Source organism: Bison bison, unplaced genomic scaffold (assembly GCF_000754665.1).
Source record: "Bison bison bison isolate TAMUID 2011002044 unplaced genomic scaffold, Bison_UMD1.0 scf7180017864218, whole genome shotgun sequence".
NCBI classification, from domain to species: domain Eukaryota; kingdom Metazoa; phylum Chordata; class Mammalia; order Artiodactyla; family Bovidae; genus Bison; species Bison bison.
Window position 1 is genome coordinate 3,707,862 of NW_011494790.1, and position 21,438 is coordinate 3,729,299.

Below are 21,438 nucleotides of genomic sequence, written 5' to 3' on the forward strand. Positions count from 1 at the left end.
AAGAATTGATGCTTTTGAACTGTGGTGTTGGAGAAGATTCTTGAGAGTCCCTTGGACTGCAAGGAGATCCAACCAGTCCATCCTAAAGGAAATCAGTCCTGAATATTCATTGGAAGGACTGATGTGAAGCTGAAGCTCCAATACTTTGGCCACCTGATGCGAAGAACTGACTCACTGTAAAAGACCCTGATGCTGGGAAAGATTGAAGGTGGGAGGAGAAGGGGACGACAGAGGATGAGATGGTTGGATGGCATCACCAACTCGATGGACATGAGTTTGAGTAAACTCCAGGAGTTGGTGATGGACAGGGAGGCCTGGCGTGCTGCAGTTCTTGGGGTCACAAAGAGTTGGACATGACTGAGCGTCTGAACAGAACTGAACTGACGGACTCTGTCAGCCCGGAATCTGAGAAGTCATCTTTAAATGTCAATGTACTAGTCTTATATTATTCATGATTCACATTTGTCCCTAATGAAAATGAAAGATTCGCTGTATATCGTGATCCTGTAGGTATTTTTGTAAATGGAAAAAATCACGAATGTTTGATCTGAGAATTGCCAGGATTCCGTTTCATTGATGTTATCTGAAGATGTCCAGTTTCCTTGTATATCCATGCCTTCTGCAGCATCCTCCCAGGCTTGTTTTTTCTTTTGCTTGGTGTGCTCTCCTTTATTTGACTAATTTTTATTTTTCCTTTGTAATATTTAGTTTCATTATTAACTTCTTAATGCCTATACTTCCCTCCTAAAGCTTGAGCCATCAAAGCACTTATTATCTTTCATTGTAATGATTTCTTTTCTTATCTGTGCTATGTATTTTATGTAATCTTTATAATAATAATGTCATATGGATTTTATTCCTGATTTATAAATGGCAAAATCAATACTCAGATATTAAGTTTCTTGTCCAATTAAGAGTCATGGGATCTGAATTTGACTTGAGTTTCTGTAGCTATTGAAGTATCCAGTGTGGTTTTGAATACTGCAAAGCTGCCTCCTTTTAAATGGCTGGCAGAAACTTTCACTGATAGCACAGCATTCTGGGGTTAGGGACAGCTGGCTCAGTGCAGTCAGCCCACCACCCTTTCCTAACTTCCGCAGGGCCCTGGGTGGTACTAGTTTAGCAGCCATGTAGCAAGAGTAGGTTGTCAAAAGGAATTTTTCTGTCAGTCTTTTTGTTGAATTAAATTTCTGGTCTAAAGTAAGATTTGTGCACAATTACTGAGATTGACTTTACTAGGAAATTAGTTTGAATTTTTTCTGTTGGTAACAACATGTCTTAAATGTTGAAAGCATATCTTCCTCCTGCTGCTTGCTTTTTGCACAAAGTTTAAAAACAAAAAAAAAATACATGTTTTGACTTCTACTGATTATAGTGAACTGGCCACTGCCAAAGCAATTTGTGTTTGCTAAAGGTTGAAATGTGAAAGAATCCACTGTGGACAGTTGTAGCTTGCTTTTTAAGTTTTCTTTTAAATGTGTAAAACACTTTAAACTGTAGAAAGACCAGTTAAAATCTTTCCTTCTTGCCAAGAACATTGCAGCCCACAGTCCTTTATCAAATAAGAAGTATAACTAGTATTGTGTCATCACATTTCTCTCGTCTGACTTTTTAATTGAGGGTGCTATGTGATAAAATTATCAACTGTTTGTTTCTGACTCTCAAATCTGTATCTCTAGGCTGACTTATTTTTCTCCAGCTGCTTAGTAGACATCTCTGTATTAGAATTTCTCACTAGTTACCCAAGCCCTAGCCAAAGCTTAATTCATTATCTTTTCTTCCCAAACTTCTCCATGTTCTGTGAATTCTTTTTCTAATTCCTTGGTATCAGTGTCCCCTAAAGAAGAATTTTAGATTTAATTCTGATGTTTTTCTTACTTTTTCCCTTGCACAACCAGCTAGTTGCATTAGGTCTACCAATTTTCATCTGTGGCATATCTCAAATCTTATTTTTAATTTATTTTACTACTCCTCTTATTCCAGCCTTCATTATCTCTAGGCTGTGCCGCTGCCCTAGTCTGCAGACTGATCCCCCATCTCCCTTCTCTTTTTACCCCTTCCACTCATTGCTATCAGAATAGTCTTCCTGAAGCCTGATAAAGATGCTATAGCTGCTCTTTGTTGACTATAAAAATAAAGCCAAGTTCCTTGGCCTATTATTTCTGGCTTCTACTTTCATGACTCCTCTTTACCAACTCTGTCCTTTAGGGTAATGCTTCTTAAACTTCCTCACTAATAAAAAGTCACTTATAGTACTTAAAAAAAATTAAATTCCATATCCATCTCAGACCTACTAATTCAAAATCTCTAGGGGAGAAACCTAGGAATCTGTATTTTTAATGAATTCAGTAGAAATCTTACCTGGAAAATGTAGGACACACTGTGTTAGCAGATCCGAACTATTTGCTGTTCTACATATATGCCTTGTATTTTCCTTTATGTGTCTTTGTTCATGTTTTTTTTCCTCTGCATGTAATAGCTTATTCTGCTTGTCAGTGTCAGAACCATATTTATCTTCAGCATGTAGAATACTATATTTTCTAAATGTCTTTCCCAGTTTTTCTTAATCTTTTCTTTTTCTGATCTAATTTCTACCTTGTGATTCTTGTATTTTCCTTTTAAACACATTCTTTTTGCTTTATTATGCAAGAAATGTATGACTTTACTCTTGTTGAATATTGTATTCAACTGTATTCAAACATTACACCCTTTTATTTCTGCCTTATTAATTTTGTAGGGTCCTAGGCTCTGAGCTCCTTCACAGTAAACTTTGTGTCATCTTTGAGTGGCTGTGTGTTGCAGTAGAAATGGCATAGATTTGGGATCATACAAACTCATATTGGCACTTCATTTTTACAGATAGTCTGTGACTATGGAGAAGGTGATGGCACCCCACTCCAGTACTCTTGCCTGGAAAATCCCATGGGAGGAGCCTGGTAGGCTGCAGTCCATGGGGTTGCGAAGAGTCGGACACGACTAGAGTCGGACACGACTGAGTGACTTCACTTTCACTTTTCACTTTCATGCACTGGAGAAGGAAATGGCAACCCCCTCCAGTGTTCTTGCCTGGAGAATCCCAGGGACGGGGGAGCCTGGTGGGCTGCTGTGTGGGGTTACACAGAGTTGGACACAACTGAAGCGACTTAGCAGCAGCAGCTTGGATAACTTAAGTCTCTCTGAGCCTCCATTTTTCTCTTTGTAGCATGTAGCATGGAAATAATAGATACCATTTAGAGCTGTGAAATAAGGATACAGATAATCCTTAATTTGATAGGTCATGCAATTGAAAAGTGGTTTTGAAAATCAAATGTCTTAAACAATGTTCTCTAGAAGTTGTCTTTTATTCTCAAAGAGCTAAAAAATATCAGTCACTAATATGATTATGATTATCATGCAGAAGCTGCTGCCCTACACTCAGGTAGAGGGCTGCTGAGAAACTTCACCAGCTTCCTGAGGTAGGAAGTCATGAGCACAGCACAGTTGGCCCAGGGCCCTTCCTGCTCACTCCCACAGGGTCCTTGATAGTAGCTTGAGCAGCCTGGGAGAGCATGGGTGTACACCTGTACATCGTGACCCACTAACGACTCATTCTCCATGTGTGAGTGGGTCTTGAAACAAGGAGCAGAATCTTTTGGCATACAGAATTTAGCTGTTTTGTATATTCATATTATGGAATCATGGGTAAGTTTAGCTTGAGAAAAGAGAGCAACACCACCAAAAATTGTTGACATTTACTGGCTTAAAGAAGAGGAAATTTCTGTAGAGAGCATGAGATAAATTCTAGGGAGAACAGAAATAGAAATATATTTTGTTTATTTTGCTTTTGTACTGTTCTTCAGCCTTCAAATACATTTTGCCTTTTAGGGACAATGAAAATTGGATCAGAAAAGGGAAGGCTATCTTGAATTTTGGAAAAGTGTGACCAAATGGTATATTTTTAAAAATTTAGCCTGTTTTTAAATATCAATAACTAGAGCCAAAGTCAGTGTCTTTTATAGTGACTAAGAGCAATTTGCAGTTTCAGAGGTTGCATGAAATTAAGTATTTCTAGAGGGCTTAAAAATAATTTTCATTATTCATTTGCTTATCAAGTTTCTTTCAGTGGCTCCACAGTGTTAATCTTTATCCCAGAACCTAACATCACAAGTTAATAATTGGTAAAGTCTGAATTGAGGCTTTACTTTATGTGAAAGAAGAAATAAGATAGAGTCCCCTCTGGTTTATGGATTATCAGTGTGGGATTACAGACACTGCTTCACCCCACTCAATATTCATGAGAAGGTGCCTCTCTCCCAAGGGTTAGCTTTCTTTCATTATTTATTTCAGTATCTTTCTACTACCTGATAAAATCTCTTTTAGAATAATAGAATTTTATAGCTCAAAGGGATCTAGTCCAACTTCCTTTCTTTATAGATGAAGAAACTGAGACTCTGGTTAAGTGACTTGCCAGACTGACTTCATTTCCTTTTTGATAGGATTGCATGATAGGAGGATGCCATAACAAGTATCTTGAGTTCAGGAAAGCACATTGTCGGAGTCTCTAATGATATGCTTGTGGACAACATGAGGAAATGTGATCTGGGAGATAGTACAGTCAGATGGATTTAGAGCTGATTGAATACTTCTGCCCAAAGAGTGCTTTGTTGTCAACCTGTGCCTAATTATTTGAACTAGTAAGTTGAAATGTAATAGGAGTACATGTATATTCTGTGCTTTAGTTTAATGAAATCAGCTAAATAGGTATGACTTAATAGCCTGTAAGCCTTATTGAATTATTAAGAGTAAGGTCTCTGGAATAAGGAATTTAACATTCTTTGCATTTTGGGGGATAGCATTTGCAGCATTTTGTTCAGTTCTGAACACCTTTAAGGATACTGACAAACTAGATGTATCCAGAGGAAGGGAGGGTCATGAGGAGGATGGGCATAATGCCAAAAACATGCTCCTCAGGGAATGCTTGAGTAACTGGATATACATTGGCGAAATAAAATCTAACTGAAAATTTAAGTCTAGGCTTCAAATATTTGAAAGGTTTTTATCTGGAAGATACTCTCCTTTATATTGCTTTATTAAATAATAGTTTCATTCAAATGTCCATGTTGGTAAAGTTTGCTTCTGAATGTTTGTGTATAACTTAAACAAGAATGTCAGAAAATGTTTTTCTAATAAAACTTATGATCAGATGAGTAGTTTTCCCGAGGCAAGTTAAATGGTAGGTCTAGTAAAAAAATATCTTAATAGCTAAATTTGAAAATAGTTACTAAGTTGTGCCACATTCATATTGATACACAGTATTTTTTCTTCAAGATATGTTAACATTTTAATTTTGAACCTAAATTTATAAAAAAGCTTTTTTCTTACCCAGAAAAATGTATGTTGATAAATATATCACTTTTGAGAATAAAGTGATAATATTTTTGTCTTATTCTCATTTATCCTTTGAGATTATAGTTTCCAGGTGGGTTAGGCATAGCCTGGAGAGTTTTGTACAGAGGCTGTCGGAAATGTTAAATAGTTTTTTTTATCACATGGCTTGTGGGATCTTAGTTCCCTGACCAGGGATTGAGCCCCACTCTCAGCAGTTGAAATGTGGAGTCCTAACCATTGGATCAGCAGGGAGTTCCCCAGTCTATTTTATAAAATGTTTTTTCTCATTAAATTGTATTAAACTTTAATTTACTTATTTTTCTAGTTGTTTATATTTCACTTTTTAAAAATGTTGATGTATTTGTAATCACTTTGTATTTCTGCTATAGCAAATTACCATAAACTTAATGATTCAAAGCAAAATAAATTTAGTATCTTATAGCTCTGGAGGCCAGAAATCCAAAACAGGCTTCACTGGCCTAGATAATGAGGTACTGGCAGGGCTGCCTTCCTTCTGGCAGCTGTAGAGAATCCATTCCCTTATTTTTCCAGTTGCTAGAGACTGCCTATATTCTTTGGTTAATGTCTTCTTCATCTTCAAAGCCAGCAATAGCAGGTCAAGACTTTCTTATCTTTCATCATTCTGCCCCTGACTTTCCTGCTTCCATCTTTCTTATAAGGATTTCTGATTACCTTGGACCCACCCTGATAATCTGGGATAATCTCCTCATCTCAAAATTCTTAATTTACCTACAGAATTCCTATTGCCAAGTCAAATAACTTACCCACAAGTTTTGAAGATCAGGAAGTGGACATCTTTAGGGGCTATTACCTGCCTACAACCTATTTGTATCTAAACAAAACTGTGCGGAGTATTCCTATTGACAGCACTTGTTTATGGTTCATTTTTAGTTTTAGAAGGTAGAAATAGGGTTAGTTGGATGGTTGAAAATTAAACATAGATTTTCTTTTTCTCCAATTAGAGAGTTGTCCAATTATAGAACTCCTTTAAAAAGGGGTGATTTTTCATGTATGTATGTGTGTAGTTATTAAGCTCCTTTCCAGTGTGGAGATACTGGTTGACTAGTCAGTGATGTCAAGGAGATTCCTGCATTGTGTGGGAGACTAGATTAAATGGCTTAAAGATTTTTCCTCCTGTCAAGTTTTCTGGTTTGTACTAAAGGTCACAAGAATGTAATAGGGTTCATCATAGAAACTATATATATATATATTTATATATATATATAAGCAGAGATGGAGACTGATAGATTGATTGAATTTTAGGAATTGGCTTGTATGTTTATGGGGGCTGGCAAGTCTAAAATCAGTAGAGTGGGCCAGCAAGCTGGAAACTCAAGGAGGAGTTACTGTGACAGTCTTGAGTCCAAAATCTGTAGGCTGGAAAGTCAGGCATAATTTTTGTGTTACAGTGTTGAGGCCAAATTGCTTCTTCTTGGGAAAGTCTTTACTCTTAAGGCCTTCAGCTGATTAGATGAGGCCCACCTACATTTTGGTGGATAATCTGCCTTACTCAGTCTACTGATTTAAGTGTTTAATCACATGTTTAAAAAATACTTAATTTTGTAACACCATCTAGACTGGTGTTTGAATAGACAGCTTGGGTACATAGCATAAAATTAACCATCACACTGAAGTAGTTAGAAATTGGCACTCAGACCTTCCAACTTCTTGACCACTATGCCTCTTGCTTTCTTTCTACTTGTATTTAGTTCCCACTGTTTCACTGCCTCTGTGCTCTTGATAAGAAGTAGCAGATAATAATATAACTTTCCCAAATCCCCTTTGATGTTCATTTTCAGGTTTGCCTATGGTTTTGAATTTACCTTGGAGCTTTTTATGTTGTGCTCACTAAATATATTTAGTATTTTTTTCAGCCCCTCAACCAATTAATGAGCCAGCTGCCTTTATGTAACTTCTTCAAAAATTATTTTAAAGTATATTTGGTGTTTCTTCTTTCTCTAAAATTATTATTGATAGTATAAATAAGAACCTTAAAATAGGTCTCAGAAAGAATAGGCATGAAAGAAATATTTGAATTCATTTTTACCCTCTTAGAGCCTATCTCCTATTTATTTTCTTGGCCTGCAGGATTCAAAGTCTACTATAGTGGGAATGGACATCTAAAAAATTGCTTTTGATCATATATTTCTCTACTAGTTTAATTGAAAATATTAATTTAAATTTGAAATGTTAATAATTATTCATATTAATCAGTTTCCTTCTATTGTGAAGTCTTATTTAAAGTTAATGTTAAGACAAGTTTCTTCTTTTCTTTTAAGCTGGTTTAAGTTCTAGGAGATAAACAAGAAACCATTTTTAAAGAAATTGTATTTATCTGTTTTTGGCTGCACTGGGTCTCTGTTGCAGCGTGTGAACTTTCTCCAGCTGCAGGCGGGGATGCTCTCTAGCTGTGGTGTGCAGGCTTCTCACTGCGCTGGCTTCTCTTGCTGTGGACCACAGGCTATAGGGTGCACAGGCTTCAGTACTTGCAGCGCATGTGGAATCTTCTTGAATCAGGGATTGAACCTGTGTCCCCTGTTTTGGCAGGCAGATTCTTTACCACTGGACCATCGGGGAAGTTCAAAAACCCATTTTTAAAAAATGTTAATTAAGCTAACATTTATAAACTAATATTTACAAGTAAATGGAATAGTATAGCTTATTAATGGACCAAGAACCTGGAGACCTGAATTCTAATCTTACTCCTCTTATGTATTAGTGCAACTCTCATTTCCTGATCTATTATCTGTTTCTGGACTAGAGAGTCTGAGGCCTCCTCTGGCTGTTATGTCTGTAATTGTGACTCCATGAAGGAAGCATATGGGGAGAATTGATAAGGAACTATTTCTTAGCATAAATGAAAATAAACATTGGTGGCTAGAGGTGCAGAAGGAAGAAATTTTAGAAAGGAAAACATGAAAATAAGATGCTTGTGTTTTATTCTAGTTGAGGTCATTTTATATTCATTTGTTCACTTTTGTACACATATCTTATGTAACAAAACTGCTATTATTATTATTTCCAGTTTTTAGGCATAGGTTCTGAAGTCTGATGAGGTCATTCTCTTTCCCCAAATGGTACATGTTTTGGCCTAAAGCCCACAGAATTACTGATTATTAGATTTTGAAATTCTTTTGGTCCAACTGTTATCCTCTTTTCCTGTGTTCTTTCTATTATACCACCTTCAGTTTTTGGCCAGTTTACATTGTTAGACAAACATCAAGTAATTCTTTGATGTTTGTCTTTTTATTACTTCTTGGTTTTCGTTAGGTTATGGAATTAGAAATATATATTAATTGCATATCTGTGACTTTTTAGAAGTACAGATAATAGTATTTTTAATTGAGAAAAGTTTTTATTTTGCCCAGTGAAACTGGATTATAAGTATATTTAAATGGACATCTAAAAAATGATTAGGTCTTTAAAATGTGGAGTACTCCATGTTAATACAGAAAAATTCTAAAATAGATTATTTTTATCATGGAAATAAATTTCAGAAAGTATACATCTGCTTCAAAGTAAGGCCTGTCAAATTTAGAAGCCTATTCTCAAAATTGTTAAGCAGTGAAGAATGAGGATAAAGGGAAAAAGGTCTTTTCACCTCTCTGTATTTGACATTTTAAAATTTCAGTTAACACATTTTGTAATGAATTTTTCAAAATAAAAACTTCCTTCAAGATAGAAATTGTCCTTTTTTCTTATCAACTCTAACCTGATACTGGTCACTCAGACATGATTAATTGAGGGATGGGAATGGTAAGCAGCTTTCCACCTTAAGATAGAAAGTACGAATTTAAAGTTTTCTCACCTTATGGTGAGGAAGCTTGTACAATAGTCTGCAGCTCTGAAACAGGCCAGTTGTTCTGGGTCCATAGGGGCCTATAGGAAAAGAAAAGTGGATTATATCATTGTGAGATAGACCAGGATTTAAATCCTAGATCTTCTACCACTAGCTTTGTGAATTACTTAATCTAAGTCTATTTTCTGTCTGTAAAATGGGGCTGATAATGGCTACCGTACTACTTTCATTTGGTGACAAGAGGAATTGAGATGTGGGAATATTGTATTGTAGCTCAGTGCCTGACACAAGTATATATTTAATAAATTAGAATAATGGTTGTAGCTTGTTTTAATTTTTATTGGGATATACTTGATTTATAGTGTAGTGTTTCAGGTGTACAGCAAAGTGAATCAGATATACATACACATATATCCACACATATATATACACACACATATATCCACTCTTTTTTTAGGTTCTTTTCCCATATAGGTCATTACAGAGTGCTGAGTAGAGTTCTCTGTGCTATACAGTAGGTTCTTAATAGTCTATTTTACAAATTTATAGGCCCATCCCTACTGCCAAAAATGACATTATTTTGTCCGTTTTTTAATAGTTCTACTTATCTTATAATGTCTTATATAAATTTAAAGTATAAATTTACTGAGAATATGACTTTTGAAGTTATTTAATATTAGGTCACCAATGAGCAGTCATACATGAAAAGATCTTTTACATATGCTAAATAGTATTTTATAGATGTTCTCATCTGGTTGCTTGGGTACATTTTAAAAGTGTTCTGTGCAAGAATACTATACTACTGTATTCTTGCCTGGAGAATACCAGGGACGCGGAAGCCTGGTGGGCTGCCGTCTATGGGGTCGCACAGTCAGACACGACTGAAGTGACTTAGCAGCAGCAGCAGTATACACAGTATATTTGAAGAATAATAGTGTGTGTTTATTTCAAACTACTCTTGGGATTTGTCTTCTGAGTTTTAATATATCAATCAAAAATTAACTAAGAAATCATAGAGTGTTTAGTGTTTGGAAATAGTAATCAATAAACTTGTTTTTAAGGCTATGTCACACTTTTTGAAGGAGAGATGCTTTTCAAATAATATTTTTAGTCTATGGGAGAATAAGATTGCTATTTTAAAAAGCTTTTGTTTCTACTTAGATTTTTCAGGAACATGTATCTTTTACTAATAACCACAGAATAGCAGTACTAGATAATATGTAAATGTGTTAACTTGTCCTTTTGGAAAACTGTTTTTTCCTCCACTCATGATTACATTGTGCATTTCTTTCTAGAGCATGAAGGGGAAAAGCAAAAGTAGTCATGACTTGCTTAAGGATGATCCACATCTCAGCTCTGTTCCAGCTGTTGAAAGGTTAGTATGGTGCTAAGCTCTTATTTTTTGGCTCAGATAATTTTCTGGCTCCCTTTGTGAGTAAGCAGTCAGTTCTCATTAAGTCAAATTTTGTCAGCCCAACCAAAAAACTAAAGTGTTTTGGTAATGGGGGTAATAGAGCTACTAGCATAATGGAGAGAGAATCACTCTGGTCACATTCACTCTCTTGCTATCGATCTATCTTTGTTGAGCTAATTAAAGTTACCTGTTAAACTTCTAAATCTTGGGATAGTTTGAACACTAGAGAGCTGTCCACTTTAATGATTTAATGTTTAAAGTTTTTTTTTTACTAATCTTCTTCTTTAATCATTTTTGTCTCAGAATCATGAGTAAGCAAATCAGATTTGAAGGGTTTTGTGAGGAAATCACCACATTTTGGACCAGTTCACTGAGTATTATTCCATACCTATTTCAGGAGTTACCAGAAAACTGTCTTACTGTTTTTGTTGCTTCTCTTTGGTACGGGAAAATGTCTGACTGTTAAATGTAATTATATGTGATTTACTGGACCAGTGATTGAAAGGTGCACTACAATACTGTGGTACTGAGTTTAGCTCATTTTTAGAAATTGTACATTGTAACAGTCTCTTCTTAACATACTTGTATTTGAAGGACTTGTCTTCTTCAGCCTGAAGACATAAAGCCAATAGAAGAAATTAATTTCTGCAGCCTTTTGTTCATAAAAATAGCACTATTGGTTATTTGCTTTTTAAAAAAAAAATTCTAGAAGATTTGTATTTGTGCTAATGGAGCATACCTTCTATTCTGTTTATAAAAACAACTTCCTTTTAGAATGTTTCTCTTTGCTCTATGATGCCATTCTGAAATTCCTGTGTTGAAGTATTTTTGAGCTATTAATCATAGCAAAATATTATAAATTTTTGGGTAGTTGAATAATTTTACTAGTTTCATTTTGAAGCTAAAATTTGTTTTTCTTATTTTTTGTAGTGAGAAAGGGGATGCAGCAGAAGATTCAGATGATGTGAGTTTTAATTTTAGTATAAATATAGTTGAACAGTATATAGAAAATTCAAAATCTTTACAAATGATTATTTTTCCTAAAAGGTACTATATATTATCTTTTATAAATATATAAAAATTTGAAAAAATTTTGAAAGATTTGAAAAATAAATATGTATTTCAGTATTGGAATTTTCTTCATAGTAAATTTATGTATTTGTTTTCCTACAAAATCAGAATCTTATATATGAATTTCTAGCCTGTTTTTTCCTCCATCTCACATAATGTTGCATGAATACTCAAAATTTAGATGGCATTGATTTTGTTTTATTATGATAAGTTTAAATGCTGATGTGTAACATGATATATGGGAAATGCTTGAATCAGTCATTTATGGTAGTTTCCTTCTTCATACAAACATTTCAGAACATTCTCTCTTAAAAGTGTCTCGACGTCTTTGCATTACTTGTACTGGCTATTAGAGCTGATAAGGCAGGATTTCCTTTATGTGTAAGAGATCAAGTTTTTCAAGTCATTCATTTGCCACCTGATATAAAAACTCATAGATCTGTGCATTGTACAGAAGGAAACACATAACTGTCCATGCAAGAACACAGCTTCATCTATTATCATATTCAAAAGACAGCATTTTCTCTGTGTGTAATGGAGAAAGAATGACTGTCTAACCTGGTCAAGAGAACCTTCTGGGAAGAGATGATGCTGTGTTGTGTCTTATAGGAGAATTAGGAGTTAACTAGATCAAAAAAGAAAGTGGTAAAGGGTGGGGTCACTCTAGCTTAGAGAACAGCATATGTTAACACATAGTGACTGGAGAAGGCAATGGCATCCCACTCCAGTACTCCTGCCTGGAAAATCCCATGGACGGAAGAGCCTGGTGGGCTGCAGTCCATGGGGTCGCTAAGAGTCGGGCCTGACTGAGCGACTTCATTTTCACTTTTCACTTTCATGCACTGGAAAAGGCAATGGCACCCCACTGCAGTACTCTTGCCTGGAGAATCCCAGGGATGGGGGAGCCTGATGGGCTGCCATCTGTGGGGTTGCACAGAGTTGGACGTGACTGAAGCGACTTAGCAGCAGCAGCAACACATAGTAACTAGGAGAGAGTATATCTTATTTAGGAAGTACACATTAAGGTTAAAGTTTGAGAAGGAACCTCACTGTGAGGAGAGCAGGAGGGAAGAGGGTTAGAGGGAGCCACATCTATAAAAGGCTCTGAAGTAGGAGAGAGTTTGTTGTGTTTCAGGAGCTGAAAACGGACCAAAGGGACCAGAACTTAGTGACAGGAAGGAGAGTGGTGAGGTTGGAGAGGTGGGGAGAAGTCAAAGAGTAGAGAGCTTCATAGACTATGGTGAGGAGTTTAAATTTCATTCTAAAAATGATGAGAAACAGTTGAAGGGCATTAGTTAAAAAGATGAGTGCTGTGGTCAACTTTGCATTTTAGGAAGATCCGTGTTGGCAAAGTTAGAGGAGAAAAATTAGAAGAAATAGGCAGGACTCAAGGAGAACTGTCAGGGAGCTATGTTGAGAGGAGAAATAAAGAAAGAAAGTGAAGTCGCTCAGTCGTGTCCAGCTCTTTGCGATCCTATGGACTGCAGCCTGCCATGGTCCTCCATCCATGGGATTTTCCAAGCAAGAGTACTGGAGTGGGTTACCATTTCCTTCTCCGGAGCATCTTCCTGACCCAGGGATCAGGAACCTGGGTCTCCCACATTGTAGGCAGACACTTTACCATCTGAACCACCAGAGAAGTCCTGTTGAGAGGAGAGCTGATAGAAAATCACAGCTGTGAGATGGGAGACAGACAGACTTGAAAGAGGTCTAAGAGGTGACTTCTTCTCAGGGAGACAACCATAAGCTTTCTGATTTGGTCAGCTTGTTAGATGGGTACAAAAGACAAATGGGGAGAATGATGAAAAATAATGTGCTTAATAATGTACATTTGTGATTCAGATAACTTGGAGACATCTGTGTAACATTAATATGGATCTGGAAGGTAGGACCAAGGCCTGATGTAAAATTATCCATACATTCTTATGGTCTTGGCAGGGGTAAGGTCACCTAAGGATAGTGTGTGATCTTTAACCTGTTTAGTGTCCCAAGATCCTTTGCAGTCACTAAAATGGTGGACCTCTGACCCAGGAAACACTGCATCCACAAACAAAATTTTACTAATTTGCATGGCATTTTTTTCTGTCTCCTAAGGACCATGCATGGAAGACCTGGGTCAATGGTTATGAAATTTTAAAGCTAAAGAAAGTCTTAAACATCTCACTGAAAACACTCACAATTTCTATCTACAGAGATTAGAAATAATCCACATTTTATAGCCTGAGAACCACTGCCCTAGGGTCCACAGGCTTCAAGTTAAGAATCCTGCCTCACCAAGACTCTCCTGGTCAGAGAATCACAAGAGAAAAAGATCAACTTGGGTAGTTTCTTCCTTCTTCTCTACCCTCTTCCCTCCTTCTCTCTTCCTTTTTCTCTCTACTTCTCTGTCTGTTAATCCAGGGAGCTATTCTGGAAGTTGTCAATTTAGCAATAAGCACAACAGTCCAGAATTTTAGCTCTTATGGAGTCTTTCCTTTGATCATTGGAGACAATAATCATATAAATAATTAAAATATATAGTATGTCAAATGAGTTATAAATGTTTTGAGGAAAAACAGGGAAGGGGAATAGAGACCACAGTGGGTGAGCGTATGTTTCTGCCATTTTATTAGGGTGATCAAGAGAAGGAGCACTGAGAGGGTAAATTTGACCAGAGACCTGAAGAAGATGAAAGAGTGAGCAATGCAGATTCATAAAATAAAGAGTTTCAGGTTGGAAGGAAGAGCAACTCCAGAGTTGGCTGTGTTGCTGGCCTAGAATTGTAGGAGATTATGTCAAGGAGCTACAGATTGTATAGTGTCTTGGTAGAGTTGGGGACTCATTGCAGGGTTTTGAGAGAGGAGTGATTGCTATGTCTTAATTTGTAGGAGGAAATATCAGCTTCTTTACCTCCACCTCTTTTACTTGCATTAATACGTGGTTGAGGTCAGTATGCTAGCCAACTGCCTCCAGAAGCCACCTTGCCTCCTGGGGAAGAACAAGAATGTACAACAGATCAACACAAAAGTCTGGGTAATCCAGCAGGAGCACAGTCTGCTGCACAGATGGACTGGTTGTGGATTGAGCAGCAACCCTTGCTGGGCTATGGTATACTTAGAGCAGACCCCAGCGGGTATTCTCACGAAGAGCAGATTCTTTGAGCCCTTACTAGTTCAAAATGAAACAAACAAACAAAAAAAGCTGGCCTAAAATGCAGTGAGGAGAGTCTGAGACAGACCTCTGGAAGCGAAAGGAGAAACTGGAATGCCCAGTAAATACTACATTTCACTTTTTACAGGATGGAGAATATGAAGGTGCAGAGCATGATGAATATGTTGATGGTGATGAGAAGAACCAGATGAGAGAAAGAATTGCAAAAAAGTTAAAAAAGGACACAAGTGAGAATGTTAAGAGAGCTGGAGAGGGTGAAGTGGAGAAGAAACCAGTTAGCCGCAGGTGAGTCAAGCAGTTGAAATATCAGAGTTTCTGTCTTTTATACTTCATTTAAAATTAAGATTGAGTCCTCTATTCAACTTACTTTCTAATATATATACCAGTTGTCCTAAATTATCCCACTCAGGCCGAAAAGAAAATAGACCAATTTTATTTACATCAATGGTCTTGAGTCAAATTCTGCTTTATTTCTCTTTGATTTCTTCTTTAAAAGCCTCTAAGTTTTTTCTTTTTATATTTGAGGTAAGCAAAATATTAGCTATATGTGAAAGACTGCATTTGTTTAAAACAAACAAGATAAGTTAAGTCATTATACAAAACAAAAAAATGTCCTCAGATTTAGGGGAGTGAAATTTGTCAAAAATGACGAAGAAGGATGTGGCCCTGAAAATACTCTTAATATTTTTTCAAGTCTGATTTATACTGTCTACCCCTCCTAACCTGGGTGGTATCATAAAATAAATCTCAGCACATGTCTCATTTTAAAGACTTGTTAAATTTTGTGACTCAACATTTTATTCTCCTGAAATTCAGCTTAATTGAAAAGCTCTCCTTTATAATTCTGTTATTACAACTTTGTTACACATATAAAATAATATAGCTTTAAAAAATGGTAGTGTTTGTTTTCTTTGAATGACCTATAGTTGGGGGTAAGATAGGTGTAACTCCCTATAAACAACATTGTTTTATTCTATTATGTTTCTCAATGTCACACAGAAAAACTACAAATAAAAAACATTTTCATATTATCATCACTTAGATCTCTAAATTTTTTCTTTATGTAACCAGAAAAGTACTTCCCCAGAAATTTCCACTGATAGTATAACCTTTTGCATTCAGAAATGGTACTTAGAAGTCTTTAAATATCTTTTTCTGGCAAAATTCACCTGATGCTCAAGTAATCATTGTTGAATAATTTAATATAGTTGATTAACTTTGGGCCACTATTGGATGAAGATTTTAGTGATCATATATATGCTTATATAAGGCCCATGGAGTTGACGGGCCTCTTATCAGCTCAAACGTTTAGTTGGATCATGAATATAATCAAGAATACTTTATTTCTCTCTCTTACTCAGAAGATGCATTTCCTGATTTTTCAGTTCCTTTCAGTCCAGTCACTCAGTCATGTCCAACTCTTTGCAACCCCATAGCCTGCAGCACAATAGACTTCCCTGTCCATCACCAACTCCTGGAGCTTGCTCAAATTCATGTCCATTGAGTCAGTGATGCCATCCAATTATCTCATCCTCTGTCATCCCCTTCTCCTCTTGCCTTCAGTCTTTTCCTAGCAGCAGGGTCTTTTCCAGTGAGTCAGTTCTTCGCATCAGGTAGCCTAAGTACTGGAGCTTCAACTTCAGTATCAGTCCTTCCAATGAATATCCAGGACCTATTTCCTTTAGGACTGACTGGTTTGATCTCGTTGAAGTCCAAGAGACTCTCAAGAGTCTTTTGCAACACCACAGTTCAAAACCATCAGTTCTTTGATGCTCAGCTTTCTTTATGATCCAACTCTCATATCCAGCATGACTACTGGAAAAACCATACCTTTGACTATACGGACCTTTGTTGGCAAAGTAATGTCTCTGCTTTTTTTTTTTTTGTCTCTGCTTTTTAATATGCTGTCTAGATTGGTCATAGCTTTTCTTCCAAGGAGTAAGCGTCTTTTAATTTCATGGCTGCAGTCACCATCTGCAGTGATTTTGGAGCCCAAGAAAAGAAAGTCTGTCACTGTTTCCATTCTTTCCCCATCTATTTGCCTTGAAGTGATGGGACTGGATGCCATGATCTTTGTTTTTTGAATGTTGAGATTTAAGCCAGCTTTTTCACTCTCCTCTTTCACTTTCATCAAGAGATTCTTTAGTTCCTCTTTGCTTTCTACCATAAGGTTGGTGTCATCTCCATATCTGAGGTTATTGATATTTCTCCCAACAGTCTTGATTCCAGCTTGTGCTTCATTCAGCCCAGCATTTCTCATGATGTACTCTGTATATAAGTTAAATAAGCAGGGTGACAACGTACAGCCTTGAGGTACTCGTTTCCCAATTTGGAACCAGTCCTTTCTTCCATGTCTGGTTTTAACTGTTGCTTCTTGATCTGCATACAGATTTCTCAGGAGGCAGGTAAGGTGCTCTGGTACTCATATCTGTTTAAGAATTTTCCACAGTTTATTTTGATCCACAGTCAAAGGCTTTAGCATAGCTAATGATGCAAAAGTAGATGTTTTTTCTGGAACTCTCTTGCTTTTTCTGTGATCCAGCAGATGTTGGCAATTTGATCTCTGGTTCCTCTGCCTTTTCTAAATCCAGCTTGAACATCTGGAAGTTCTCAGTTCACATACTATTGAATCCTAGCTTGGAGAACTTGGAGCATTACTTTGCTAGTGTGTGAGATGAGTGCAATTGTGCAAAAGTTTGAACATTATTTGCATTGCCTTTCTTTGGGATTGGAATGAAAACTGACCTTTTCCAGTCTTGTGGCCACTATTGAGTTTTCCAAATTTGCTGGCATATTTAGAACAGCACTCTCATAGCATCATCTTTTAGGATTTGAAATAGATCAACTGGAATTCCATCACCTCCACTAGCTTTGTTCATAATGATGCTTCCTAAGGCTCTCTTGACTTCGCACTCCAGGATGTCTGACTCTAGGTGAGTGAACCCACCATTATGATTATCTGGGTCATGGAGATCTTTTTTGTATAGTTCATCTGTGTATTCTTGTCACCTCTTCTTAATATCTTCTGCTTCTGTTAGGTCCATCCCATTTCTGTCCTTTATTGCACCCATCTTTGCATGAAATGTTCCCTTGGTATCTCTAATTTTCTTGAAGAGATCTCTAGTCTTTCCCATTCTATTGTTTTTCTTTATTTCTTTGCATTGATCACTTAGGAAGGCTGTCTTATCTCTCCTTGCTGTTCATTAGAACTCTGCATTCACATGGGTGTATCTTTCTTTTTCTCTTTTGCCTTTCGCTTCTCTTCTCAGCTATTTGTAAGGCCTTCTCAGACAACTTTGCCTTTTTGCATTTCTTTTTCTTAAGGAGGCTTTGATCACAGCCTCCTATACAGTGTTATGAACCTCCATCCATAGTTCTTCAGGCACTCTGTTGATCAGATCTAATCCCTTGAATCTGTTTCTTACTTTCACTGTATAATCATAAGGGATTTGATTACTGTCATACTTGAATGGTCTAGTGGTTTTCCCTACTTTCTTCAATTTAAGTTTGAATTTTGCAGTTTAAGTCTGATTTCTAAAAGATTAGCTTTCTAATGTGACAAAAAATACATTGAGTTTTTAATAGGTGAACCAAACATTTGTCATGTTTAAGTGCTTTTTAAGTCCTCAACTCTGTTTTGTTGGCCTTAATACAACTTTAAATACTTATATACCCTATAATTAATATAACTTAAAGTTTAACTAAGTTGAATTTTCTGTAAGAATAAATAAAGCTTACTTGGTAAAACTTGCCATAGTAAGTACAAAACATCTATTTATAACTATTCCTCTCTTCCCCCAAGTTTTCAGTATTCACATCCTCCTTTGTCCCTCCTTTATCCTGTGTCTCCTACCCTACAAAGAGAAATGAAAGAAAAATAAGGAGGTCAGGACAAAGTACAGAATTTCAGAGAGAAAATACAGTTTTTCTCTCTTGTCTAGAAACGTCCATGATTGTCTCATGACCACTTATTTTGAGGGGAAGAAAATTTCAAAATCATTAGCGGTTTTGGTCAGCTAAACCAGCTTCACTATAGTTTGTCTCAAGTTAATTTTATGTTAAAAGAAAAAGAAACTTCTAAGAGTCTTTAAAAATTGTAATGTGGTTAAAAACAAGGGTAATTATATTTATTAATAAAAGAAAATCCCTGCTCAGCCTAAGTTAGATTATAATGGGTATAAGATAGTTGCCAGCCCTGTAGGATGTCAATGTGAAATCATTATCTATTCAAAAAGCAATTCTTTTAGTATATACAAACTTTTCACCTGGATGTGTTTGAAGTACTCGATTATCCTTCAGTCGTTTTCTGATTTGAGCAGTATGATCAAGGACTAAACTAGCCTTGATCAACTTTTTATGCTAGAGCCATTCAAAATGTGATTTTACTGAAAATTTGTGGTAAAGAAACATCTGGAATCTGTTAAAGCTGTTTATCACTTTGGATGGTAAACCTACAAGCAGATTTCTTGAGTACTTAATATTTAAGTTGAGGAATAATATTTCACAATATAATTTTTAGCAGACTTACAGAGTGGAATATTTTCCTAATTGTTCTGTTGAAAAATACTTAGGGGTTCAAGAGGGGAAAACAATCCAAAGCTCTTATTACCTTCTCTCCTTTCTTTTCTTTCATGTACTCATTCTGACTTGAGGATCTCTGTCTCTTGCTTCCTTCCTTTTCTCAGTGTATAGTCTCTTTCTTAACCAGTCCACTTCCTCTAAGCCTCCGCCTTGACTACTGAATGCTGCTGAGCAGAACCACGCCGCCAGGGGCAAGTCCGGCCTCAGCTGTGCCTCCGGTGCGTCTTCATTACCCAGCCGCTGGTGCTGCCCTTCAACCTCAGGTTCACTCTCCCTCATCAGATCACCTGGCTTTCTGCTCTATGAAACAGGAGTACCTTCTGCAACTCATATTCTTTTCCCTGTTTATTCAGATCAGTTCTTATCTCCTCCTCTTCTACTGTTAAGGTAGGAATCCCTCTACCCATTGAAAATGATTCCATCCTCTTTCCTTTGTTTGTAGTTTTCGCTCTCACTCTTGCCTTTCCTTCAACTTGTGGATAGACTTAAGGAGTGAAAAAAAGAAAACCACTTAATTTCATTCCCTGTCCCCATTACCTTAGTTCCCATTTATTTCTAAATACACATCATTCAGCTTTTCCTTCGTCACTCTCCTGAAACTGCTCTCCCTAAGGCCATGTATTTGATACATCTAGTGACTGCTTTCCAGTTTTTGTTTTTCCTAGTATCTCTGTTGTGGAATTTGGCTTTTTTTTTGCCTTTTCCCTCTTAAAAACCATCCTCCTCATGAACTTGCCACTTAAATTGTGTTTCACTTGGGATCTTTATAGAAATGCCAAGTTTGAAGCCCCACCTCACACTTTTTAAATCAGAATCTGCATTTTAGTAGAGTGATTTGTATATTCAAGTTTGAGAAGCACTCCTCTGGAAGAGGAATTTTTACCACCAGTGCCACTGGACTAGTTCAAGTTTGTATCATCTTAGCTCCAAGGTCAGCAATTCCCAACTCCCCAGGGTGTTTCCCAGGGTATTCCTATAGCATCTATTTCTTCTTTGTGTGGCCTTATACTGTAATTTTCTTGAAGGCAGAGATTATGTCCATTTATCTGTGGTCAAATAGCATGAGGACACAAATATTTATGTAAATGAATGAACAACAAAAAGGAATGAATCCTTCATTGACAAATCATTTCTGTAGATCTTGTAAGTGACTTGTATTTATCACAAGAGATTTATCACATGAGATTTATCACATGAGATTTATTGGTTTGCCTTCTATCCATTGCCTAGAGTGAATTCCTTCAGAGATCATCTTCTTTATCTTTAGGTCCTCTGAGTCTTATGTAATGAGTGTATGGTAATTAGTCATTAAAGTTTGTGTAATGAGTGGGTGAATAAATGAATGAATGCATTTGTGATTCATTAGGGGAGTGGTTTTCACCTCCTGACTCCACATTAGATTCACTGGAAAAATGTTAAAAAGAAAAACTATTGATACCCAGATCCCACTCCAAACGATTCTGAATGATTTAGTCTGAAGTGAAGTCTAAGCATATCCTTTTTTAACATTTTAACTTTCAATTTAAATATAATATACATACAGAATTTATCTGTATGAACTATATTTCATAGTGCACATATTGCGGAATGTTTACAAACCAAATACACCCCTATACCCATCACCCAGTTCAAGAAACAAAATTGCCATTACCCACAGTTCTCCCTCTTGCCCTTTTCTGGTTATTTCTTCCTTTATTCCCTAACAGTAACTACTTTTCTAACTTCTGAGAACATAACATTAATTTAGGGCAATAATACTTTGTAAAATCTGTCCATATATTCTAGTGTGCAGTTAGGGTTAAGAACTGTAATCCCCACCAAGCACTAGACTTTAAAAAAAAAAAAAATTGCATCACCTCCAAGTCTTCTTTGCAGTCTGACAGAGACAAAATATTAATATCAATGGAACTCAATTTAATCTCTGAAAAAGTAAAAGGGTCAGTATAGTGGGAAGTCATTTTAGAAGAAACAGAATGATACTGAATTTTCCTAATGTTTTTTAAGATGTGTGCTGTTAAAAACCCAAATCAGTATC

At 36.4% G+C, this 21,438-nt stretch overlaps 1 protein-coding gene across 3 annotated transcripts in view; it reads left to right on the plus strand.

The window, feature by feature from the left end:
- CWC27 (CWC27 spliceosome-associated protein homolog (S. cerevisiae)) overlaps positions 1-21,438 on the plus strand; it is a 266,077-nt gene that overhangs the window by 37,700 nt on the left and 206,939 nt on the right. For all 3 annotated transcript variants that reach the window (XM_010845518.1, XM_010845516.1, XM_010845517.1), the window contains exons 8-10: positions 10,483-10,562; positions 11,532-11,565; positions 14,950-15,107. In XM_010845518.1, the coding sequence (XP_010843820.1) occupies positions 10,483-10,562; positions 11,532-11,565; positions 14,950-15,107 (272 nt within the window). The remainder of the gene's footprint in view (positions 1-10,482; positions 10,563-11,531; positions 11,566-14,949; positions 15,108-21,438) is intronic.